The sequence below is a fragment of the Dermochelys coriacea genome, chromosome 10 (genome assembly GCF_009764565.3).
Source record: "Dermochelys coriacea isolate rDerCor1 chromosome 10, rDerCor1.pri.v4, whole genome shotgun sequence".
Classification (NCBI taxonomy): Eukaryota; Metazoa; Chordata; order Testudines; family Dermochelyidae; genus Dermochelys; species Dermochelys coriacea.
The window spans coordinates 31,624,441-31,644,063 of NC_050077.1; the positions used below are offsets into that span (position 1 = coordinate 31,624,441).

Below are 19,623 nucleotides of genomic sequence, written 5' to 3' on the forward strand. Positions count from 1 at the left end.
AGTAGTAGCGCAATAGCAATAATTGGTTAAAGAGCAAAAGCTTCTAAAACCAAAAGCAACTTTTTTTTGTTTCTGTAACTTGAAAGCAGCCAAGCAGAATGATCCATTTTGCAATTTAATCCTCCTTTTTATATTGAAGCAGTTTTTTTCAGAAGGCATTAGACAACTTTGTTTAATTGAGCTGATGTCCATTGTGGCAGTGCTATAATTGTGCTGCTGCTCTCAGACAGTGTGCAGTAGTATATGTTTACCAGGCTGTCATAGATATAATGTACATCTGGCTCACTGTAATATGGGGATTTGAGTACTGTACCACAAACATAATTCTTTGGAAAGCTTTAGGGTTTTTAACAAATTGCTTTGAGCCTTGAGGGAAAACAGCAAAACTGTGTTAGGCTACAGCTTATACTGAACCTATCGGTCAGGTGCTCTCCTTCATTCAAGGCCCAGCCTGCTGTTCTGTCAGCACAAAGGGCCAAAACCCAAATGGATCTGGCCAGCTCAGAATTTCCCCCAGTGTGGGGGAGCTCTCAACTGATACAGGTCCATCCTGCACTATTCCTCCAACCCCACCCCAGTGTAGAGGGCACATAGGGTAGGAAGATAGCATGGTTGCTTCACATTGAGTTCAAGCAATCCTAAACTGGCTGTCTCTTGAGGACTATTAGCAGTCCATTTTCCAAGGAGCTACTCTAACCTCTGGGGTCTGTGCCCAGAGCATCAGTGTGCAGCATACTTCCTGATGGGTACCACCACCACTCTCCTGTGCTAAGTAGATCTCTATGTTGGAATTTAAGATCCAGGCCATGAGCCTCACAAGCAACTATGTTATGAAAGCAGCATGTTTGACACCTAAGGAAAGTGGTAGAGGGTGTTCCTGACTCTCTTAGCATTTCTATTTCAGTGAAACATCTGCCCAACTCATTTGCCCAACTATTTTGCCATGGTGGCAGCAAGCAGCCAGAAGCAGGATTGGGGAGAGATTGGAACATAACTCTACATACTGATAGTAACCGAAGTACATTTGTGTGTTTAGGAGTTGTCCGCCATCCTCGTGCAAAAAGAAGTAATCTTCAGGGTGAGGAGTCCAGCACCACATTGGATGTGCAGATGGAACAGGAGTCAGCAGTGGATAAGCACAATCTTGAACGAAAGTGTGCAATGGAGGAATACACCTCGTATGTCTCTTTCCAGCTTTCTGTGTCACTGAGTAGATGGATTATTAAGAACAGAGCAGTTCATTTTAAGAGTATTATACTGATAGTAAAAAGAAAAGGAGTACTTGTGGCACCTTAGAGACTAACAAATTTATTTGAGCATAGGCTTTCATGAGCTACAGCTTACTTCATCAGATGCAGTCAGTGGCATCATAATACTTAATCTGGTATGTCTTTCCATTTTAGAGTCCATCTAACTAATAGGGAAGATAGTTGATCAGTCCTGTGCTTTCAGTTAACAGACTAGTTTAAAGACCAGGGTGGTGGTGAAGTGACCAGTGAGAAAACTGGGCTCAAATTTCCTCCTGTATCTAACAGCAAGGAGTGGTGTTGAAGACTTTTGGATGATGTTTAAGAAGCACCACTGTGGCAGTACTAATGTTTGAAGATTCTCTGTGTCCACCCTTTATATAATCCTGTGTAGTGCTTTGCTTCACCATGACTAGACTTGCAAAAACTGCATGGAGACATTTTCCTAATTCAGTCCTTTGATTAGTATGAGCCCATTGTTATGTATCCAGTAATGTCAGTAACTGCACACATGCTGCATTGTGATATATAGGTAGAACACCCATCAGCATTAATGAAAGTCACACTTCATGCAATAGGCTCTTTTTAAAAAATAAATATATATATATATATATATATATATATATATATATATATATACACACAGGTGAAGGGATAACCTTCTGATCTGCTGTAATAAAGAAACCCCAGAGTCTGTTATAGATCAGTCAGTGTTTCCAAAAAGTTGAATACTATGGTTGGGTTTTACAAAAGTACCTAAGTTACATGAAGGTCAATGGAATTTTTGCTTTTGCAGTCAGGTGTTTTTGTAAATTGCACCCTATGCATTTTAAGTTAGTAGAAGTACTTTTCTACTGCATTTGGGGAACCTGATTCCAGTGAACCGTGTTGCCAGACTGAATTTTTCATTTCCTCTGTCTATCTAGCTCCTTAAGTGGTCACCATCACAATACTGTCTGATAGCCTATTAAAAATTTATCTCTGCCTAGTTATGACTTGTAATTATTCTGGAGCCGGTTGTGACAGCATAGTTAAGGCTGACACCTAACAGGAATTTTAAACCTTCAACAAAAAATTCATAAAATAATCTGGTCTACTTGAATTTTTCATAGTGGGTAGATGAAAAATGGAGTGATATAAAGAGAATCACGAGTTCTAAAATGACCACTTTTTGACATTTGAACTGAATTGTCTTATCTTTTGTTTTAAGACTTTCTTGCAATAAATCTGAAACTCTCATGCCTTGTGCCATGTGTAGCTTCACATGAGCTCATTAATAAGTGTCAGTCGTGTGAAGTAGTAGTTTTTATCTCATGATTCGTAACTTTTTCTTTGTAAATGAAAAACTTGCCAAGATAAATACTGTGTATTTAGGAGTGGCAATATTGCTACACTGTACTGTCACATACTGCCTTCTTCAACATCATATCTGAGTGCCTCCCCATAGTGTATTAAGCCGTGTGAAAAACATCTGTCCTGTTTCTCTCACTCATCCTCTCCCTTAGACTTCTGCAAGGCATTTGACTTGGTACTACATTACATTTTGATTAAAAAAAACTAGAAAGATATAAAATTAACATGGCACACATTAAATGGATTAAAAGCTGGCTAACTGATAGGTCTCAGAATGTAATTGTAAACGGGGGATCATCATGCTGGTATGTTTCTAGTGGGGTCCCACAGGGATTGGCTCTTGGCCGTTTGCTATTTACCATTTTTATCAATGACTTGAAAGAAAACACACACTAATCACTGATGAAATTTGCAGATGACACAAACAATGTGTGTGGGGGAGGAAAGGGAGTTGGTAAATGATGATGAAGATAAAACTGATACAGAGCAATTTGGATCACTTGGTAATCTGTGCACAAGCAAACAATATGCATTTTAATATGGTTAAATGAAAATGTATACATCTCAGAAAAAAAGAATGCAGGGCCATACGTACAGGATGAGGGACACTATCCTGGGAAGTAGTGAATCTGAAAAGATTTGGCTATCGTGGTAGATAATCAGCAAAATATGAACTCCCAGTGTGACACTGTGGACAAAAGGGCTAATGCAATCCTTGGATGCATAAATTGGAATCTTGAGTAGGAACAGAGAATTTATTTTATCTGTGGATTTGACATTGGGGTGTCAACAGCTGGAATACTGTGTCCAGTTCTGGAGTCCACAATTCAGGAAGGGTGTTGCTAAATTGGAGACAGTTCAGAGAAGAGACATGAGAATAATTAAAGAGTGAGAAACCATGTCTTTGAGTTCCATAAGTCTATTACTATATCTATTTAGCTTAAGAAAGAGAAGGTTAAGGGGTGACTTCATTACAGTTGATAAATACCTACATAGGGAACAAATATTTGATAATGGACTCTTCACCCTACCTGACAAAGGTATAACAAGATTGAGTGGCTGGAAGTTTAAGTTAGACTAATTCAGACTGAAAGTAAAGCATAAACTTTTAGCAGTGAGGGAGATTAACTATTGGAACAATTGACAAAGTAGATTCTCCATTACTGGCAACTTTTTAATCAAGATTAGATTTCTAAAAGATATGTTATAGTTCAAACAGGAATTAGGCCAGAGAACTTTCCTGACTTGTATTGTGCAGGAGGTCAGAGTAGAGTGAGCCTTTCTGGTCTTTTACACTCTGAACTGTGTGTTTAGTGTAGTGTTTTGATTTTTTGGTAGAGTGTTGTTTGTTTTAGTGCAGACACAGCTCTGTGTTAGAGAAAGCAGGTTGAAAAACTACATCTTTCACCTGGAGCAGAAGATGGTGAGGTCTTTAATTCCCTTGGGAGCTCATACCCCCCAAAAAGTTCTGTCTCCTGCACACCCTCTTAGGGAAACCTTCATCACCCTTGACTCAGAGTGAGACCCATTAAATTCCTCTGTAAACCTAAACAAAAGTTCCTTGCACTGGCAGCCAGGAGCCTATGAGTTCAAATCTCAGCTCTAATGACTGATGTCTTTATTTCCATGCATCTCATCACCTTTGCTATTGACCAAGTCCATGAGCCCGAAATTCAGAAGGTAATCAAGTGTGAGCCACTACCAGCTCCATTTTACAGATAAAGCTTTAGGCCTTTGTGCTATCTCAATTAAAAATTCTGTTAGCTGAATTCTAACATCAGTTTCGTCTTGGCAAACTTTATTTCCAGCTGGGTGGCACAGATGTTAGTGAGAGCAGAATTATGTCCTGCAGTTTGATCTAAGTTAACAGTTCTGCTGTCTCTTTGGTTGCAATTTCTAATATTCAATTCTTTTCTCTAAAATTGAAAAGCCAGTTCACTGGATCCTGAGTACCTAAGCTGAGTAGAAAAGCTGACATTGTTGCCAACTTTTTGGTGTGAGCAATGGAGTGTGCACCTTTTCCTGCAATTTTGCACCAACTCACTAGCTGTTGGTCATTTTACTCTTGAGGTGTATACAAAGTCATCTAGCAAATGTCTTGTCAGCTATTCTTACAAGTCTGTTACTATGTATTTTGTTTCTTTTCCTCAGAGGAAGTCGAGAGGTGGTGGATGATGGATGCATTCCTGGGGATGGGATGGGAGCGGGGGGTCTGGATTCCAGCTTTTATGGACATTTAAAACGCAACTGGATATGGACAAGCTATATCATTAATAAAACTAGGAAGGTAAGGATTTTTAAATGGATTTATTATATAGCAATGGCTTGACTTTATTTAAACTTTTAACTTCTAGTATTTTTAAGAGTTGTTGAAATATTAATAGAAATGTTTGCTACTCTAGTTGTGTGCATTCCCAAGGACACACATCCTTGTAAGGTTTTTCCTTATCAAGGCATCTTTATGAAAACATGAAAGGTAGCAGATGGCAAATGAATAGTTACCCTGGTGAATTTTGATATTCAGTGGATGGAAAATTTGTCTAAATTGTGAAATTCAGTCTGAGTTATGGTTCCCTTCAGTACATGTGCTTTACTGAGATTTGCTTTAACGGCACATTCGGCCAAAGGAGACTTCACTACCCAAACACATAATTAATATGAGGGTAAAAGGTTGCTGAATAGTGCTTTATACACTTCCAGAACATGGAATTTGGTGGCTGAATATTGAAACCTCCAAAAAGCATGAAATGCACACAACAAACATTAGAAAATCTGTCAGTACAGGATAATGCTTCCCATGCCATTCCCCCGTCTGACCTTAACTCTGCCCCCTGTGAATGCAGCCCTCAGGAGTCCCTGCGGGATATCACAGTACTGTATAGCTCTTTTAAGATATGAAAGTTAGGGAAGAAAATAACAGTGTTCCAGGGGGAGGGGAGGAGGAGTGTAAAGTGTTCAAAAGCCTCTTATCCTTTGCTGAGACTCTTTTCTCAGTTATGTCTGTCAGCCCAACACATATACTGCCCATATTAATGGTGAAGCACAGAGGGTCCATGGAAGCGTGCAAATAAAAGTACAGATTTGGAGTTGTAGTGGCCACACAGCAAATGGAAGATATTGTTGGGAATGGCTAAAGTTCTGCTTTATTGCTATTTCCATGGGGTTAGAGATATGGTTAGGTGGAGTGGTGGGGTGGATGGAGTGCATTTGCTGGTTTTCTAATGTTTGTGTTTTGTTTTGTGTGTATTTCCTGCTTCTTGGAAATTCATATGGAGTTTAGAGCACTTTGAAAAAGCAGTTTTATAGAGAAATTGCTGCTCAGTCTTAACTATGATACAGCCTTAGAGCACCCCACCATAAATTCCTTAAATTCTTAGTTCCTCTCTGCTTTTCCTCCACAAATTTTTACTTGACAGAATTAGTATGAAGTTCAGAAATTCCAATGGTGGTGGTTTCAGTACAACTTTAGAAATGTTTTTAAACTATCCATATATTTAGTAGTGAGTACGTTACTAGATCAACCTTGACTCATGCCATGAGGCTTTCTACTGCTTATATTTAAAATCTTTCTGAAAACTGTCCACAACACATTCTTCTCTCAGAAATATCTTGAATTTATTAATATTAGAGCGTGTACTCCTTGGTGCTTACATCTTGTCTTGGTGGATGTTTTGTTGCTTTTAGGAAAGTGCCGTTCCTGAAAATGGACTTACAGTGAGACTCCAGACTTTCTTAACAAAACACCCCCTTCCACTCAGTACTGGAGGTAACATAATGGTGCATATAAAATATGTAATTGCATTAGAACTATGATCCTCTTTCTCAAACCCACAGTGATGATGTGAGTTCTTCACACCCCTCCCATAATATGAGCTATTCTAGGTCATTACTGGAACAGTGAAAAACTTTGTATCCTGTTTTTGGATGTGTGTGACAGTATCTGGTCATTTGTACTTCATACTGGAGAGTCTAAGGCCTGGTCTACAGTGGGGGGGATCGATCTAAGATACGCAACTTCAGCTACGAGAATAGCGTAGCTGAAATCGACGTATCTTAGATTGACTTAGAATCACTTACTTTGCGTCCTCGTGGCGTGGGATCGACGGCCACCGCTCCCCCGTCAACTCTGCTTCCACCTCTCGCCATGGTGGAGTTCTGGAGTTGACGGCAGAGCGATCGGGGATTGATTTATCGCGACTACACTAGACGTGATAAATCAATCCCCAATAGGTCGATCACTACCCGCCGATCTGGGGGTAGTGTAGACATGGCCTCAGAAGCACAGCTTGCAGAAAGGCCAGACAGACGCACATTCTACATGACTGACAGCCCAGATGCTTTTTCAGATCTTTCTACTGTAGCCATAATTGTATCAGGTGTCTTATACTTCCCATTGTGACGTAGAATATAAAACAATTTTCACATTTTCATACTTTCACAAAAAATCAGTCTTTTTTGGCTGAATATTTTTCCTTATTGAGGTGCCTCTGCTTAGTTTAAAGAATATTGCTTTTTTGTTTTAAACCAAAGTTAGAAGTTTTTGAAAATGTATTACTAAGTATGAACAAAAAGAAAAGGAGGACTTGTGGCACCTTAGAGACTAACAAATTTATATGAGCATAAGCTTTCGTGAGCTACAGCTCACTTCATCAGATGCTGTAGCTCACGAAAGTTTATGCTCAAATAAATTTTAGTCTCTAAGATGCCACAAGTCATCCTTTCCTTTTTGCGAATACAGACTAACACGGCTGCTACTCTGAAACCTGTAAGTATGAACAGTAGTAGACTCTTTAGTCAATCTATAGACAAGTGGTAAAATGCAATTAGCAAGCTTTTAAAAATGATGCATTTTGATGAAAATGATGGGCCTGATGAATTTAAACATTCAAAACTTTAAAACCTGCCCAAGTCCCAAGTTTTCGTCATACTTGTCTTGTTTTGTAGAGCTCATTGAAATGTATAAACTGCAAGCCATGTTTGAAGAGAATCTGTGTAGCCTGGGTGTTTTTATTATTAACTTTTTAAAATCATCAAGTGGAATCTTTTTATTTAACACTAACTTGAGATAAGATGGCTCACTTGCTGACTTCAAAAATGAGTAACTTTGAAACTATCAAACCATTTTCTTCAAATTTGGTTTGATTTTAATTCCCAGTAAGTTGGAAGAAATTAAATGCAATAGAGCTACAGTAATATTAAGATTGCATAGTAAAGCACCACAGTAAGGAAATGTGAAACCTAAAGTTGAATGTAAAACTTTAACTGCCCTCATGATTTACGTGTGCATCACATTGCAGTCTTCAACTACATGATCATATGTTTCCTTAGGGATACAGATATCTAAACCTGGGAAAAATCCTATTGTTACGTTGTCTTTGAGAAATAGTACATGATTACATGACTACACTGATAATGTAGATGCACAAGGGGACAGAGTTTGGGTGGTATATTCTCATGTAACTTTGTATTTCGACTTTTGATGACTTAACATTGCATTGCATATTTTGATATAAAATTACACTGATGTAAATGTACTTCTTTGTAGGTAGTAAAATAAACATTTTGGGGAATGCAAGGGAAGGCGCAAAGTCCCCTGTGCAGAAGGAAGAATGTATTGAGGTTGATAAAGAAGCAACGCAGAACAGAACCAAGAGAGTGAGGGGTGGAAAAAGCCAGAAACGTAAGAGGCTTAAGAAAGACACTGGGAAGAAGACAAAGAAGACAAAGAGAGGTAAACAAGTAGCATGCTTGTCAGTAAGAGAAGCTTTGTTTTGAGCAGTCTACATGCTGTGGCATCACTTCAGAGGAGCTGTGGTGACTGAGGTTTCATGTAACCAAAAGCTTTCATTGGCCACTTCCTTGGGTTGCCCTTCTGGTGAACAGAAAGCTATCAGTGCCATAGGGCTGTGTGCTGGCTTTGGGGAAGCATAGCAGCATGCTGGAACACTGCCCTTTAGCTGCATGCATTTACAGATTTGTATTGCCATTCATACTAGCTGCAGAATCACAGATCCCAGTCTGGGCCCCATTGGCCATTGCTGTGGTTGCACCACAGCTTTGCAGTCACCCTTGGTGTGTCCCAGCTCAGCACTGTCTCCCATGGAGAGCCACAGGGCGGTCAGTTTGCTTTCTGTAGAAATCATTTCCTGGCTTCTGGCTTTCACTCTTCCTGTCACACTCCTTCTCCCTCCTCCCCACATTGTGGGCATTACCAACCCTTCTTCCACTGACTTTCATGGACTTTGCTTTCTTACCCACTGTTGTCTCAATGTTTCCTCCCCTGCCTGCACTTTTTCATTCTCACAAACCTTCCAACCCCTGTCTTTGCTGCCTCCTTCCCCTCTGCACTCCTTCCTCTTCTTCTTCCTTTCCCTCCTACTCCCTGGAATCTTAATTCTTGTTTATAAACTTGCCTTGATACACCACATATCTCCTTCTAAGTCTGTGCTCTCTCCTTCCTATCCTGAAGGTTGTGCTGGTGACATCAGGCTCCTCTCTGAAAACCACTCTATCCAGCTCTTCTCTCCCTTTCCATTTGAGTGGCCATTATCTAAAGCCCCTCGTGCCCCCAGCCAAAGTTCCCTCTACTTTTTTATATCCATGTGAGGAATGAATTTTGTTATGTGCACCAATATGGAGGTGATGTGGGGCTGAGGGGTTTGGAGCGTGGAAGGGGGCTCAGGGCTGGGGCAGAGGGTTGCGGTGCAGGGGGGTGCAGGCTCTGGAGTGGGGCCAGGGATGAGGGGCTTTGGGTGCAGGATGGGGCTCAGGGCTGGGGCAGATGGTTGGGGTGAGGGCTCTGACAGGGTGTGTGCGCTCTGAGGTGGGGCCAGGGATGAGGGGTTTGGGGTGCAGGCTGCCCCAGGGCTGCGGCAAGGAGTGAGGACTCCCCCACAGCCCTTTCTCGCTGCAGCATCCCGGGCCTGGGGAGAGGCACCTTTCTCTGGCCGCAGCAACTCTGGGGCAGGGGAGAGGCGCCTCTCCAGTCCAGGCCTTATGGCTGCGCACCTGCATGACCCGTGATAGCCTACTGTGCAGCCGTGCAGCTTAAAGGGAACTTAGCCCCCATCTCCTCTTGCTGATTGCTGCCTGGCTCTATATCTCTTACCTTTCTCAGGAATTTCCTAGTGCTGACCAGTCTGACTTCATTACCTCTCATTTCCCCTCAACATCCTACTTTGACAGCTTTGGGATGTCCCTTCCCTCTATCTCATTACTTTCTTGGACTTTTGGTCTTTAATAACCTCTCTTTCTGATGTCTTCATCTCTGAATTCTGCTTCTCCAACCATTACTTCCTTTTTGAATATCTCATGTTCTGGCTTTTCTGCTGCATTCAGCCCCCACCTTTCCACCTGACATCCCTCCCCTTATTAGCGCCGTGGTCTCTACTTTCAGCTCTCCTGTGTCCTATGCTAATGAAACCACTGTCCACCCCTTGGATTTTCAGGCATAGTAGTTCCCATCGCTGTTTGTGCTTTGTTGAGCCCCTTTGGAAAAAGCCACCAGACTGTGCTGGCACACAACATTAAATTGATCTGCTCTTCCTTTCTAATCCTGGTTTCAGAGTAGCAGCCGTGTTAGTCCGTATTAGCAAAAAGAAAAGGAATACTTGTGGCACCTTAGAGACTAACAAATTTATTAGAGCATAAATTTGTTAGTCTCTAAGGTGCCACAAGTACTCCTTTTCTTTTTTCTAATCCTGCTGACTACTTCTCCCTTGTCCTCTTTCACCTCTTCTCTGCTCATCATCTTGCCAGTATTTTTCCAAAACACTGGCACTGTGAAATAGGAGCTCGTCTTCACCTCAACAATGCTAATCTCAGTCTCATTGTCTTAAAACCCCTCAACCTTCCTCTTTGTCATCCTTCACTCCCCCCCTTCAACCCCCCCTTATTATTATGTATGTTACAGTAACACTTACAGATCCCATTCTGCTAGGCATTCTACACACACATAGTAAAAGACAATTTCTATCCCAAATCATTTATCATCAAGACGGACAAAGGTTGGGGAAACAGGGGCATAGAGCAGTCAAGAGACTTGTCCAAGGTCACAGAGCAGTCAGTGGCAGCGCCAGGAATTAATCATCATCTAGAGATGGATGTGATGAGGCCCTTCATCATTGAAATTATTAACTTTGTCAGACAAATTATTTACAATTAGATGTTCAATCAGACTTCTCAGTTTGAGCTTCTGGAATGGGGACACTTTCCTGAGCACCTTGTACATAGTGGGCACTACCTCAAATAATAAATAATAGAAGTCATGTTTTGGGAGCAGGCAGAAATATTGCGCAGACTAAGTCACTTAGTCTCTCTGTACCTCCATTCTCTGCCTATAAAATAAGGCTAGTGCTTTCATTTTCCCACCTTTTGTCTGTCTTGCCTGTTTAGACTGTAAACTGTTCAGCACCGGGACTATATGTTTATACTGTACTTAGCACAATGAGCCTCCAGTCTCAGCTGGAGCCTCTAGCTATTAGCATAATACAAATCAATAAGAATAAAGGCCTTGCTACAAACACTATTAGTATAATTGTCTCTCTTTGGGTTTGTGTTTAGAGGAGTCTGTAGAAAAAAATAAAAAGCTGCGCTACCATGATGAGGCTGACCAGAGCGCCCTGCTGAGAATGACACGCCTGCGTGTCACCTGGACTGTGCAAGAAGACAGCCTGCTCATGCTATGTCGAATTGCCAGTAATGTGCTAAACACAAAGGTGCTCACTTCTTATCACTTCTCTACTGAATATGTGCACAGTGCTACTAGTATAGCATTGGCATTGCCGTATCCCTCTGTATTATGGGGGAGTGGAAGCAACACCACAGTTGGGCTTGCTCCAGATTTTTTATGTTCATGGAGGTGACAAAGGTTTCCGAGGTATTATGTGATTTGAATTGTAGGATTAATTTGAAATGCTGATTGTAGTTTGTAAAGCGGTTTGAATTTTCCAGGGTACTTGGAAGGGGGAAATCTGAACTTAGCTATTGCTGTACCAAAAAGCACCATGCGATAAAATATTCTGCACTCTTACCTTTTCTTTGGATCTCTTTTGAAAAGCAGGATGAAGTATGAAATTATTGTCCTTCTGTAGTACGTGATGTTGGGACCAATGCTAAAACTTTCAACACAAAAATCTTAGTGATGAATCTTGGGCGTTAAGGGGAGATAACTTTCCAAGTAAATAGGATGTGTGACAGTCAGATTTGCCATTCTGAGACGAGAGTATGTGATTACCAAGGTTTTATGAGTTGGATGTAGTTTGAGGTACATATTGCTTATTGTAATGTGTTTCAGATGGAAGTGGAAAGTTGTTACTGACAGCATTGCAAGTGAGGTGAAGGTAGCAAGGAATGCAGGAGATTTTCCTTAGTTTCTTATTCCCATGCTTCTGTAGTATGGGTAGATGGGATGTGTCCTGAAGCAACTTTAGCTGTCATTAAACAAAGCTTTGGTTTGTACTGATATACAATCCCTCTCTTTCCTCCCCTTAAAGGCTCCTTATCCTAGCTTACTCATCCATCCCCTCCACGGGTCTGGCCCTTGTCCCCTTTGCATTCAGATCAGACAGTTTCCTCTTTCACTCTGCCTGGGCTCAGTCATGGAGAGCACATGAGAGAGACTCCTTGTTTTCACTTCAGGAGTCCAGACTTAGCATAGCCTGCAGTACTCAGACTCCAATTTCAGAGAAAGTCCTTCTCAGCCCTGGGCAGGAGAATGCTCAGTGCAGATGACAGCTTGAGGGATTTTAGCAGCTAAAATCCCCGAAGTGTTTACTGGACATGTGCAAATTGCAGATTTTCAGAGGCTTATAATTTGGGTAAATGTGAGTGGATTTTTACAGGACAGGAAAAGATTTATCTCTGGTGCAGTGGTCACCCCCTGCCATATTTCAAGGCACTGCTCCAAAGAATGGGCGTGCTAGAACTATTCAAAGAAGAGGTGAGCAAAATTCTTTAACATGGGCAAAACAACCTATTTTTCTCTAGACTCATTCCCAGAAACAGCTAAATGATTTTGGCTGAAATCTCCCCCCAGAGGCAAACACCGAGCATTGAAAATTTCAGCTGAAACAAAGTGGCAAAGTTATAAGCAACTGAAATCAGAGTCTTATAAGGAGAAGTGTAGGGTGATCTTAATAGGAAGTGCTACTAGCCCCTCTTACGATATATTTTAAAGTCTTAGCCTGTACTTTAAATGGGGAAAAGTAAACTATTGTACCCTTCCATGTCTCACAAATGATGACGGGGTTGTGCTCAAAATTTCCAAGACCAGATTTCACTTTTAGGAACAGAGCAAACATGGAAAATCCCAGCAGCAAAAATGAACGTCTTGGACAGTTATAAATGTGTGTGGAGGGGCATAGAGGAAAAGATTGCGGCCTTTTTTCTAGTGGTTGTTGCTAGTGCCAGCCATCACTTGCATACCTGCAGGTCAAAGTAAGATGAGCTTTGACTTTCTTTTTGTATTTGATCCAGGTGAAAGGACCGTTTGTTCCATGGCAGATTGTCCGAGATATCATGCATGCCAGCTTTGAAGAATCTTTAGATAAAACTTCTCATTCTGTTGGACGAAGAGCTCGCTACATTGTCAAAAATCCACAAACCTATCTTAATTATAAGTAAGTGATTTTTTTTTAATTTGTCTTTCTAAATATTTATGAAATGAAGTTATGGTTTTCATTCCTCCATTCTTGGGTTCCTGCTTTTTTGTCCCCCTCCATCATATTAATTCAAATCTCCAGTGTCCTTCTTTCGGCATCTCTGTACAAGTTAATCTGGAATGCTACATGATCTGTGACATCCTGAGGGAGAGGCAGGTGCACCACACATAGCTGAGTCAAAGTTTGGGATGCAGGGATTCTTGGTCCTGCCATATCACTTCTGAGTTCCACAGACTTACTCCGCCTTATTGAAGTTACTGTAGCCTGGGTCATGTTCTAGGGCACTTTAACTTTTTTAAACTAGATACAGGCTTTCCTGACATCTGTTTCTGATTTTTTGGGGGGGAGAGGGGTGTATCATACGTACGACACACAAAAAATAACATTAAAGTATTATTTAGTTTGCAAAGCCAAGCATTTTAAAGATAGGAAATGCTAGAGTTAAGGTTGCCCATACAACCTGATTGATCCCTAGAACAACTTCTAGCCTATGAATGAGGCAGGGGTCCTGTGGGAAATAATATTATGCAATTAGATTTTATCCTGAATGCTCAGAGGGGGGCCAAATTAAGGTTATATAGGCAATCTTAATTGTGTCGTTTTCTAACTTTTGAGTGCTTGACTTTGTGGCCTTAATGTTCCTTTACTGTAATGTTTTTGTGTGTAATTTCATAGGTTTTTAAAAAAGCAAACTGAAAAAACAAATTCCATCATGTGGCATCATAGATTCATAGATACTAAGGTCAGAAGGGACCATTCTGATCATCTAGTGTGACCTCCTGCACAACGCAGGCCACAGAATCTCACCCACCCGCTCCTACGAAAAACCTCACCTATGTCTGAGCTACTGAAGTCCTCAAATCGTGGTTTAAAGACTTCAAGGAGCAGAGAATCCTCCCTCAAGTGACCCATGCCCCATGCTACAGAGGAAGGCGAAAAACCTCGAGGGCCTCTTCCAATCTGCCTTGGAGGAAAATTCCTTCCTGACCCCAAATATGGCGATCAGCTAAACCCTGAGCATATGGGCAAGATTCACTAGCCAGATACCCAGGAAAGAATTTTCTGTAGTAACTCAGATCCCACCCCATCTAACATCCCATTACAGGCCATTAGGCCCATTTACCGTGAATATTTAAAGATCAATTAATTACCAAAATCATGTTATCCCATCATACCATCTCCTCCATAAACTTACTGAGTTTAATCTTAAAGCCAGATACATCTTTTGCCCCCACTGCTTCCCTTGGAAGGCTATTCCAAAACTTCACTCCTCTGATGGTTATGGACTCATCCATATGGGTCATCAGCAGGATTGGAACCTGGAGATCCAATCCACAGGCCTCTACTACTTGAGCTAACAGATTAACTCATAGCAGTAGTAGGTTGTCAGTCTCTGTGAACCAGTACTAGAGGAGAGGTTGGTCACTTTGCCAGTGGGTTTCATAGATATTTGCTGACAGCAGAAAAATGATCAGACTCAGGAATACTAAGTTTGATTGTAGACACTGGACTGGTGTGTGCTTTAGTGGGACTCAAACATTTCTGCCCATTCCCCCTTAAACATGACCTCTTCTATCCCATCTCCTCCAACCTGTCTCTGTTCCAGTCCTGTCTCCTTCTCACCCCTGTCTCCTTGCTTAGGCAGTGCAAGTTTCCACTCCTCAAGTTTCTCTCCCCACAGTGGTTCCCAGTCTTCCTCTCTGGGCTCATTATCCAATCTATCTCCCCACCTCCGTCGTAGCCAGCTTTGTCACAGTCTACCCTGTCCCTAGCTCCTTGTCTTTTTCCCCAGGTAGACATAGTTCTCCCCCACACCCTTTTTTTGTCATCAAATCTATCTCTTCTTCTCTCCATGTCTGATTCTTTGTCCAGTCTCCCTGCTCAGTCTCTGTATTCCCATCTGCTCCTATCCCCGTGCCCAGGCAATCCCAGTCCTTGGTCCTGTCCTGTCCTGTTCTGTTCTGTTCCCTTCTCCCACTCTCCTCCCCACCCCAACCCCCTGGCTTTTGTCCCTTCTGCATTAGTGTCTGTCAGGTGTCTTCCTTCTGCACATGCCTGGGTGCCAGCCATGGGAGCACTGAGACCAAAGGAGAGTTTCCCTGCCCTCAATTGCGGTTCCCCACCCTGACCCCATAGCAGCTAGAACCAGCAATTGCAGAGAAAGTCCTGCTTGGCCCCTTCAGCCCTAGGCTGGAGCATACTCAGTGCCAATGGACTCTTCCAAAAACTGTCATGAAACTCCCAAGTTTCCACTGAGCATGTGCAAACTGAGATTTTTTCAGAGGCTTGTAACTTGGCCAAATTTGGATGTATTTTCACTGTCATGGCAAAAGGTACCTCTCTGACACAGAGGCCACTCCCTGCTGAATTTCAAGTCCCTGTGCCAAAGCCTCTAGAGCTTCTCAAATTAAAGGTAACCAGAATTTTATCATAACAAAACTTTTTTCCCTCACTTCATTCAGAAATATGTGAACAGTTGTGACTGAAACTTAAAAAATAAAAAAAAAATCAGCTTGAGCTTGAAGTTTGGCAAAGCTATAAGCAACTGTGTACAGGGTCTTATGATGGGAAATCAGGTAATCTTAATAGGTGACACACTACTTGCTCTGCCTAGAATAAGTATCATCTTTTCATCTCCGAGCATCTTTGCAGACATAGGGAGCAGTACGGCATCACCATTCATTCCTATCCCTGGTTTATTCCTCCATGAAGGCCAGCCTGGTCATGTCCCTGCGTGCAGTGTCCCTCCATCTAATCGATGGTCGGTCTCTGTCAGACTGGCCTTTGTTGTTTTTGCATTATTTTCTTTGGCACCGTATCATCTGTCTGTCTTCTCCAGTGTCCTTACCATTGTAATCTTTTCAACTGCACGCAATCCTGTACCTGGATTTCCCGCTCTGCTTTCCTTCTAACTTAATTTATCTTAAAAGCATTCCACTTTACAGCTTCCATCTTTCAGCATGCTCTCATCTCTGCTGCCTCCAGCCTTCTGTCTTTAATGCAGCTGCTTCCATAGAGTAATTTTGTTAGTACACTGGTTTGCTAAATTTTCACTCTGGTTCCAAATGTAATGTTTTTATCAGCCCATAATTTCATCAATTTCTGTGCAGCACTTGTAGCTAAAACAACATCATTTTAACTTCATCCTCGATGGAACCATTGGCACTGACCAAGCTTCCTAGGTACACTTAAGATTTACCTTTTTCTATGACTTCACCACCACTGCATGTTGACACTATCTGTTGTCTCTTTTCCAAGATACAACCACTTTGTCGTCTTGACATTTATTCCAAGTCGCGTACGCCAATGTTTCAAGGTAGCAAAGAGGAAAGTAATTAATTCACACATCTGCCAGTAGTACAATAACTTCCCATGAACTTCCTCCACTGTTTTCTATTATTTCCTTGAATATTTCCCATCCAGCCTGCAGTGAGATTTCTTCATCATCACAGATTAATGACCTGAAATGCCCTCCAAGAGTCACTTTCTATGCCTCCCTCACAGAGCTATTCTTTAACTTATCAAAATCAAATTTAGCTCCAATTGCACTCCTCTCTTTCTTGGACTTTAACTTAATCTTTCCTGTTAGTAGTTCATGATCACTGCCACACTTGGCACTTCTATAAACTCTAACATCCATCAGTAACTGTCTGTGCCTTTTACTGGTGGTGGTGTGATTAATCTGATTTTTGATTTGACCATCTGATGAACTTCATGTAACCTTGTGAGAATCTCACAGCAAGTTCTTAACCTTTGGGCATTATCATTTGCTGTCCCAATGCTGTGTAGTCCAACATTATTCATTTGTGTACCATGTCTGCTACCAGCCTTTGCATTCATAGCTCCCATTATCAAAATCATATCATGATCAGAGATCTCATCTAAGTGCTATCTAACTGTTGATAAAATCTGTTCCCTTTTTCCTCTTCTGCTGCTTCTTTTGGTGTGTAACAGCAGATCAGTTATGCATAATAATAAGTATACATGTGTGGTATTCTTATAATTACACTGAATTGTCTCTCCAGCATCTTCCGTTTGACTTTCATTCTTGTTTCTGAAAAATAAAAAAAAACTTATTTTAAAGGCTTTTATGAAAATATCAAAGGAAATTTAAAGTAGTTCTGTTACTAAATAAGGGGGATGAAATTAATGACTGAAAAATGGCTGAGGTTCTGAACTCTGACATTTGTCTTCAGCTAGCAAATAGAAAGTATTAACAAGGAAGACAGATCCATGAGATGTAACTTTTGCTGAAGTTCAGATACAGGACTGGCTGGAGAACTTTTAACATGTACAGATCAGCTAGTCCAGTTTACCTGCATTCTAGGGAAATACTGATTGCACTTCAGGATCTTTTGAAACTAATTGTCATTGAGATGCAGGGACGTGCCAGAAGGACAAATTTGCTCTGCTAAAATAATGAAATATCACAAGAAAACCTAATTTATTCATAACTATCTACTTCTCTAGAAGGCATGTTTCCTGGGTATCCTACGTCTCAGATGAACTAGACTGCTAGAGAGACAAGGTGGGTGAGGTAATATCTTTAATTGGACCAACGCCTGTTGGTGAGAGAGACAAGCTTTCGAGCTTACACAGAGCTCTTCTCCAGATCCGTTAACTACTTATGCTAAACACTCTGTTCCACCTTATATTTAGCTGTGACACTCCGAGTACGTTTCCCAGCCCTGAAGAAGAGCTATGTGTAAGCGTGAAAGCTTGTCTCTCTCACCAACAGGCGTTGGTCCAATTAAAGATATTACCTCACCCACCTTGTCTCTCTAATATCCTGGGAATGACACAGCTACATCTTGACTTCTAGACATATGCATCATTTCAGACTCCATCTCCTCTTCCATCCAGACAGAGATCTACTTTTCTCTCCCTTTTCTTTCCCAAGAGATGATGAGGTGATGGGACCTTGTTATACCAGTTCCCTTATTCTTATATGGTAGCATGCTCACACTATGGAGAAGCTTCTCCTTCAAAAGTGAACTTAGGTCTTAAATGAAGATATGGTAGTTGGAGTTAGTTGCAGTGAAGACACTGGCATGTGTGTGATCCAATAGGCACACTTTCTCAGCCAGCAGCATTGATACGGTACTCCAGGGTGCATAGAAATGGCAAACCAAATGAACGGTTGTGTGCATGTTTTCTGACACACTGAGTTGTGAATTGTGACCCATGCTGAATTGTGAACACTTTTACACTTATTTGTTGCAGAGTTTGCCTTGCTGAAGTTTACCAAGATAAAGCTCTTATTGAAGATTTCATGAAGAGGGAAAATAACTACCAAGACCCACAGGTAGGAGGAGAGGTATTCTAAAGGGAGACAGAGTGGTTAACAACATTTCCATGGAATTATATTTGGATTCCTATGATTCACCTCGTCTCTTCCCTTTGGGCTGTCAGCCTCCTAAAAACAGACTCATTCTCCACATCACTACTATTCTGGGAGTTAGACAGACATGGTTAGCTTCCAAATAGCAAGAAAGCAGCACCGCTGTGCAGCAACAGAGCCTGCTTTAACCTTTGGTTGCCTAGCATACAGAGCTGTACCGCCAAGCTATCCTCAAAGCTAGTTTTTCTTAGGCCAGTTTATGCTTCCACAGATTATCCATTTGGTGTCAGTTGCCCCAAATCTTCCCCAGCAGTCTCGTTACTGGTTATGTAGAACTTTGTGGGAAACAGTTTACCCATCCTGTGATAATTTTTTTAAATTTTGAAATTTTTCCCAAATTGAGATAAAAAGTCAATTTCAAACTTTTTTTCTTTTTGCAAATTGATACTCAAAAAAAAGTTCCGATTGAGCCAATCAAAGCATTTGTGTGTTGATTTCACCCCCTTTGTTACCTTATGCAGTATAAATTAACATTTTTCAACAGTCATTTTGAATCAAGAAATTAAACTTTTCATTTTGAAAATGTCAAAATGGGACTTTTTGACTAGTTCAAAACCTTTTTCAAAATTTGTTTCAAATCACAAAATATGTTGAAACCAGCCTGTTCTGCAGTTTGGGTTTTGACTAGTTGGCATTTGATTATCGAAAAAAATGTTTTGTTGGAAAATTCCCAACTAGCTCTTCTATTATCCAGCCATTCCATTTTGTTTATCAGAGGATTAGCTCCCAGTGGAACCCCTACAGTACAGAGTGGGAGGTGAACATGGCTAAAACAACAATTGCCTCTTTGTTTTTTTTTCTCTTCATGGACGAGCCACACCAAGCCCAGCTGCTGTGCTTTGCAAGTGGCTAGGCTGTTTTCACCCTAAGCTATGGAGCTGTGTGGTGACCAGCTGATTCCTAAAGGTTGTCAGGTAAGGCTAATAGGTGTTGCAGGCCAAGCGATGAGGAATAGTTTCCT

At 41.3% G+C, this 19,623-nt stretch overlaps 1 protein-coding gene across 3 annotated transcripts in view; it reads left to right on the forward strand.

Moving 5' to 3' along the window:
* GTF3C1 (general transcription factor IIIC subunit 1) overlaps nucleotides 1-19,623 on the forward strand; it is a 79,332-nt gene that overhangs the window by 40,124 nt on the left and 19,585 nt on the right. For all 3 annotated transcript variants that reach the window (XM_038420683.2, XM_043493801.1, XM_043493802.1), the window contains 7 exons: nucleotides 1,037-1,178; nucleotides 4,752-4,887; nucleotides 6,285-6,366; nucleotides 8,146-8,331; nucleotides 11,163-11,317; nucleotides 13,077-13,219; nucleotides 18,485-18,566. In XM_038420683.2, coding sequence (XP_038276611.1) covers nucleotides 1,037-1,178; nucleotides 4,752-4,887; nucleotides 6,285-6,366; nucleotides 8,146-8,331; nucleotides 11,163-11,317; nucleotides 13,077-13,219; nucleotides 18,485-18,566 — 926 coding nt within the window. The remainder of the gene's footprint in view (nucleotides 1-1,036; nucleotides 1,179-4,751; nucleotides 4,888-6,284; nucleotides 6,367-8,145; nucleotides 8,332-11,162; nucleotides 11,318-13,076; nucleotides 13,220-18,484; nucleotides 18,567-19,623) is intronic.